Genomic DNA, 6,543 nt, shown 5'->3' with positions numbered 1-6,543 from the left:
AACATTAGTTTAAAAAGGTGTCAGACTGCAGGCTCAGAAATCAAAGTTAACTATCTTTCCTGGGTCTTTATTTAAAACAAACATCAATTTGATCAACTTTTTTGTATTGATGTCATTGTATATGAACAATCTGTTTTTGTAAAAAGTTACATCTCCAAATATCCTTAGAGAAAGACCAAACATTTTTTATCTTCAAGGAAAGTTTGTATTTGTGTACATTTCCTTAAAATGATGTGTACATACAGTGTGTGTGTGTGTGTGTGTGTGTGTGTGTGTGTGTGTGTGTGTGTGTGTGTGTGTGTGTGTGTGTGTGTGTGTGTGTGTGTGTGTGTGTGTGTGGTTAGTTATGCCAGGTGTATGTGTGGCGACTGACTGAGGAACTCTGGGGGAGGAGCCTCCTCCTCCGTAGTCTGTAAGAGGTCTGAGGGGTCCGGTTCCTGGGACAAGAAGTTGAAATGTTCTTCAGCTGGCTCTATCTTGCACTCACTAATTAAGAGTTCTGTTCCATCCCAGTTGCTGAGGTCAGCGTGGGCGTTACCGTGTCTGCTACCGTTGCTGCTACCGTTGCTGTTGTTGAGCGCGGAAGACAGACCGGGGTTATGGTTGCTCAAAGGCTGGCTGAGGTTGTGCACAGAGAGGGAGCCTCCCCAGTCTGAAGGCCTCTCGTCTGGGCTCGATGAGAGCAGCAGCAGGGGGTTGACCTCCAGGCTCATGTTCCTCCTCCAGACCCCCTCCTGTGACTGCACCCCCGCACCACCATCCCCTTCCTGCTCAGCATCCACACTGGACCCCAGAACCACGGATGGGCCCAGGCTGCCCTCATCCAGCGGCAGCACGTCTGTCATTTCATCTGGGAGGGGGTCGGTGGAGCATCGGAGGTGGGAGGGATGCAGCAGGGGGGGCAGACGGAGGGTGAAGCCCCCCGAGGATGGAGGTGGAGGAGGCAGGTCAGGGAAGTGTGCTCTTTTGGAGGTACCATTGGGGGTGACCAAGGTTGGATAGGGGCTATCAGGAGGCAGCAGGGGGGACGGGGAGAGAGAGGCTGTGGACGGGGGGTAGGATGGAGGGGCTGAGTCCGGGGGGCCGTCGTCATCGGAAGGAGCCAGGATGAGACGCAGGCCTCTGGGGTTGGCGCTGAGAGAACGGCGTAATCCTCCACGGTTTTCTCCTCCGCCTCCAACAAGATTTCCCCCCTGGGGAGAAGAGGGTCTGATGACGGAGGTCTGGTAGTCGGAGTTGAGGTGCTGGTGGTTGTCCAGCTCGAACAGCGGCAGGGAGGAGAGAGTGAGGGCTGTGGGGCCTTTCTGGAGGACCTGGCGGTAAACGTCCAACAAAGAGTCCAGCTTTGACTCAATGGAAGTCACCTTGGAACAAGAAAAAAGAGAGCAAGAGAGTAGAGAAAAACAGAGAGAGGCACAAATCAAATCAGCACAGGTTGGATTGGATTTGATTCAACTTTCTTGTCAATTGCAAATAATAAAAGTAGGAGCAACACAATGCAGTAAGCATCTATCCAGGAGTGAAAGAGAAGCAGTCAAGCGTAAAACTCCTCTGTTATCAATCCCTGCACCGTGATATCCAGGATATCTCAAAACATACAGGTACAGTTTTTAGGTAAGAGTCAGTGACCATGACCTTGAAATAGGACGATGTCGCAATTTAAAATTGAAGAGGAACACATTTGTACACATTGCCTACAGAATATTTAAACTGGAATTGATTGGAGTGAGTCACAGGAAAGGCTACAGGGCAAGAATTCACGTAAATCCATTTTTCATTGTACTTTTGAGTGGAAATGAATGTACGAAACTACGTTCTTGCCTTGACTTGGATTTTTCCCTTCGGAAGTTTCGCTATCTGGTGCCCCAGCGGCAGTTTCACTTTGAGTTACATTTTCAGTTTGATTTCCTATGAATTAGCCGCTACAGTGCTGATGTAGCTTTTCCTGTAAGATTATTTTTTGGACTCACCTGTCTCTCCACCTTACACACCCGTCCCAGCATGCTCATGCCCTCCAGCGACTCTCCATCTGGATTCAGTTTGTCCCGCACCTTCTTATCCACGGGAATCTGGCCTTTTCCCAGAATCTGATCCACCCTGTGGATACATTTGAAAAAATACTGATGTTGTAATAGAAGCAAGGCACCCGAGTTTCATTTCAGGTTATCCCAAGTCAGGCAACAAACCTAAAGCAGCAGCGGGAGGAGTTAGTAAAACAGTAAAAAACACATCGCTAGGCTGTGTCAGTGCCCGAAATGGTCAGAATTATGGAAAAACAGATTGGATATCATTGACTATGTAGTTTGCATGGGTTATTCTCACACATGAAAACCAATGTGCACCAAAAAAATCTTCACATTTTCATAAGGAAAGGGATAAAAGCAAGTCATTTATGAGCACTACATCCCAAAATGATGTGTACAAATACAGTCAGAAGCAAAAGTTATGACAATGCATTTTTTTAAACGTGTTTTTGTGTGTGTTCAAAAACTGAAAACACGTAGAAAATATCATTACTGAAATGACAAGGTTTTTGCAGCCGAATCGCTGTGTATGTAGATTAATGTTTTATTTCTATTGTGTTTTAGGACATTCAAATGATTGTGAATCTGTAGCCAGCTTAATGAAGATTAGAGTATTGACCAAAGTTCTTCGACACTGTTATAACGTTGAATTAGTGAAGTTAATAAAGTTTCTATATCTCTAACATGCATCGATCTACGGGAGGCCAGCACCAACAATTATTTAGATTTGAGTTTTAGACACAAAACACAAGAAGTAATGGGAAACACTTACAACCGCACACAGGTTAGCAACATTCACGCACACACACACGCACACACGCACGCACACACACACACACACACACACACACACACACACACACACACACACACACGCATAAAGCTGAGGTGGAAAATAAGGAATTAGATCCAGTTCACACTTTTTTAACATTAAATAACAGTAGCATGCAGATACACACAGAGGGCGAGAGGGAAATGTAGGCTATTTCTGAAATATTTTGGACGGTTTATTTCTTGTGTCTTAATTTCTCTTATGTACATTGCCATGTTTTTTATGCTGCTGCAACACAAACATTTCCTATCTATCTATCTATCTATCTATCTATCTATCTATCTATCCATCCATCTATCTATCCATCCATCTATCTATCTATATATCCATCCATCTATCTATCCATCTATCTATCTAAAAATGCTTTTGAATTCGATTTTTTTCATTAGATTTTTATCCAAGGCTGATATTGGTACTAGAAATGAATGACAGCCATTCTTTGATTTTTGTCTTTTGAGAAAATATTTTTTTTTAAATGTGACTTGTATGTAGTCTTACATCTACATTGTTACTCATGTCATGGCAGAAACGTTTATAAAGAACCATTTAAACTGTGATTTGTCACTATTCAACAAAGAATGTGTATTTTTTAGGGATGCTCCGATCGATTTCACATGACGTAAAATACATGACACTTTTCTCTGTGCGCTGCAAAACAAGCTCGCCAAAATGGCTTCACCGGTCTGGCAGTATTTAAGGTGTCCGAAAAGACAATAAAATAGCGGTATGCAACGTGTGTGAAGCAGAAACTAGTTATACATATATTTATTCTTCACTGTCGGGTCACTCATTACTGGGTCAGTGAGCTCCATGAGAAGATACTGACAGGCTGTCAGGAGAGGGAGAGAGGGAGAGAGAGAGAGAGGGAGAGAAAAAGGGAGAGGGAGAGGGAGAGAGGGAGAGAGAGGGGGAGACGGAGAGAGAGAGGGGGAGAGAGGGAGAGGGAGAGAGGGGGGAGGGAGAGAGAGAGGGAGAGAGGGAGAGAGAGAGGAGGGGAGAGAGGGAGAGAGGGAGAGAGAGTGCTTCCGCTCTTTTCTCCCGTGTTAACTTTCTCCCAAAGTTAATGCAAACTTGAATAATGTACTTAATTTGAATGTAATAATTATGTTGGTTGTTGTTTGTGGAAGCGCATCGTGTATTGAAAAATGAATCTGAACTTTTCGATCCGTTACAATGATAAACTGAAGCAATAGAAAAATGAGCCCCGTTAACTGAGTTTTAAACATCACTTTAAATGGAAGATCCCCATAGCCCCCACCCACCCGATCGGTATCGGCCGATACTGAATCCGGCGATCGACCCCCAAATTCCCGATCGGAGCATCGCTATATTTTTTTATGGGATTTTATATCGTGTAAGGACAAGAGTTGGGACACTGGCCATCATGATTATAACCCCAGCTAATATATTCCCCTATACACCTCGCTATCAACACTGCAAATAATTATTAAAATCATAAAAAAATCAACGGGTATGTTTTCCACTTCAGTGTGCTTGTTAGCCACATTACAGTTTTCTATTCCTTGAGTACATTTGGAAATATAACGGCAGCCATTTGTTATACAATGCTACTGAGATACAGTAGGCCTACATGTACATAGCAGTGCTCAGCTGGTCTGTGTGTATCTACACCCGCCGCCTATAATCAGAGCTCATAGAATGTCGGATACAGAAAACAGACACTATGTTATTAGTACTATTGACGCCACTGGCACTGCTATTCATTCAACACAACACATCTCCAACAAACTTTCTGTAGAAAAAACAAAGTTATTGAATGTAAAAGCCACAATCCAGTACTGCTGATGCGTTATTTCCAGCTTTGCCTTTTCTTAAGTTAAGTCATAATGGACTTCTGATATAATATCTGAAAGGCTCAATGTGGCTTGAAGCTGCAAAAAAAGAATTGAGGTGAAACAGCTGTATTTTAAACAAACCACTGCCATATTTAAATTCATCCGGTATTTAATAGGATTAATGAGTTAGGAAAAATCTGGATTGGGGCTTTTACATAAAGACAAAGTAGATGCACTACTTCTCTAGGTAGCATTCAATAGCTTGTCTCCTTTCTACAGGCACCGACAGTATGTTAGCTGACAACATGTTGCAGTTTGATGAGGTTTTCAAGGTGCTCAAATCCGGATCAGGATCAGTTTCCAGGGTGCTATAAATAATTTAAGTTATATCTTTAACATATTATGTTGTATATATCAAATAAAATGGTGGGATAAAGGATCAACTCCTTAGTTGAAAACTATGGTAGGAATAAGGCCCAACATTTTTACATTAATTAATTAATTAAATAGCTTCTTTTTTTTTTTTATTGGTAAACTATCCATAATCCATTGTGTGAACTTCTTGATGACCTCTTCAACCTGACCTGGGTAAAGCAGCCAAATTGGTAAAATAGTGTACATAAACTTCCCATGTACTGATCAGTTCTTAGTTTGTGTAAACCCCACCTATCTCAGAGTAAAGTAGGCTTAATATAATATAAATTGTATGCCTTTGTAATCTCAATTTGGCAGTTAAACAGGAATACATCCGAGCTAAAATACATTTAAAAAAAGCTTCTTTGACTATTGCCACCCTGTGCATTTATAAGGGTGCCCTGAATTGCCATATAGGTTCAAAAGCATGTGATTGCAGGCTGCTTGACCCAGGTGCGACACCATCACATTTTTGGTTATGTTAGCGGGGAGGCAGTTGTCGGGCAGATCAGGACGGGGTGTGTCTAACCCCGGTGCAGACTGTTTCCTCCGGGCCTGGCTGTAATATAAATGCAGGGAGGGAGAGGACAAGGTCTTGACGCGGCTGCTGAAAGGCCTCGGAGGGGGCCCCACTACAGTGTCTAGTCTGGGAGAGAGAGGGGACACATACGTTTGTACATATACAGTACACACACACAGTGGATGGTGAAGACATAGCTGGAAGTAGGATAGAGGTAAAAGCAGGTTCACTTCGTTTAAACAGAACAACATTAACAGCCTCCAATGAAGACAATAAATGGGTAAATGGATAGTAAATGGGTGTGTGTGTGTGTGTGTGTGTGTGTGTGTGTGTGTGTGTGTGTGTGTGTGTGTGTGTGTGTGTGTGTGTGTGTGTGTGTGTGTGTGTGTGTGTGTGTGCTTACCTAGTCTGGAGGCTCTTGATGCGACAGAGCATGTCCAGGTGTCCGGCAGAGTATTGCTCTATGACGTCCTTCACATCGTACGGACGCAACGTCTCCTTAAACTTCTTTTTTGCCACGTGGAATTTCATGATCCTACACACACACAGATACAAACACACGGGGAGCAAAAGGAGGAAGAAGGAGGCTGAAGTTAGTAACGTCAAAGTCAAAAAAAAGCTTGAAAGATAAGGACGTAATGACTCCAACCGATCACTAGATGGTAGCAGCTGGTTGGAAATGATCCTCGTTACATATCACTTGTTGAAGTCCCCTGCTTCGCTTGTCAAATCCATAACAGACACACTGAATGACTTAGAAACGTAATCTTCGATCTGCTTCATTTGGTGAGCAGAGCCGCTGCTGGGTGGATAATATTGATACAGGTAAGAGGATCCAAACACTCGTTGCATTTGGATTCCCCGGCGACTTCTGCTTTTCTCCAGTTGCCTGTTTTTTTTCACTGGATAAATGGAAACCACGGTGACAGATGACCCTCAGTAAAAACAGTCCTGACA

At 43.2% G+C, this 6,543-nt stretch overlaps 1 protein-coding gene across 2 annotated transcripts; it reads right to left on the bottom strand.

Annotated features, from left to right (window-relative positions):
* Positions 1-288: 288 nt before the first annotated feature.
* Positions 289-6,120, bottom strand: LOC104949120 (potassium voltage-gated channel subfamily KQT member 5-like). 2 transcript variants are annotated; one of them, XM_010775399.1, is made up of 4 exons: positions 5,990-6,120; positions 5,596-5,712; positions 1,971-2,097; positions 289-1,364 (listed from the first exon to the last, which is right to left on the bottom strand). In XM_010775399.1, the coding sequence occupies exons 1-4, from the start codon at positions 6,115-6,117 to the stop codon at positions 345-347; spliced, it is 1,392 nt and encodes a 463-aa protein (XP_010773701.1). In that variant the 5' UTR covers positions 6,118-6,120; the 3' UTR covers positions 289-344. The 2 variants fall into 2 exon arrangements, with proteins under 2 accessions (XP_010773701.1, XP_010773702.1); XM_010775400.1 differs by lacking the exon at positions 5,596-5,712 and having other exon boundaries at positions 291-1,364.
* Between the last annotated feature and the right edge of the window lie 423 nt (positions 6,121-6,543).

This window comes from Notothenia coriiceps, unplaced genomic scaffold, assembly GCF_000735185.1.
Source record: "Notothenia coriiceps isolate Sejong01 unplaced genomic scaffold, NC01 NC01_scaffold00015772, whole genome shotgun sequence".
NCBI lineage: Eukaryota > Metazoa > Chordata > Actinopteri > Perciformes > Nototheniidae > Notothenia > Notothenia coriiceps.
Note: the sequence above shows the minus strand (reverse complement) of the source record. Positions and strands in the feature narration are given on the sequence as shown.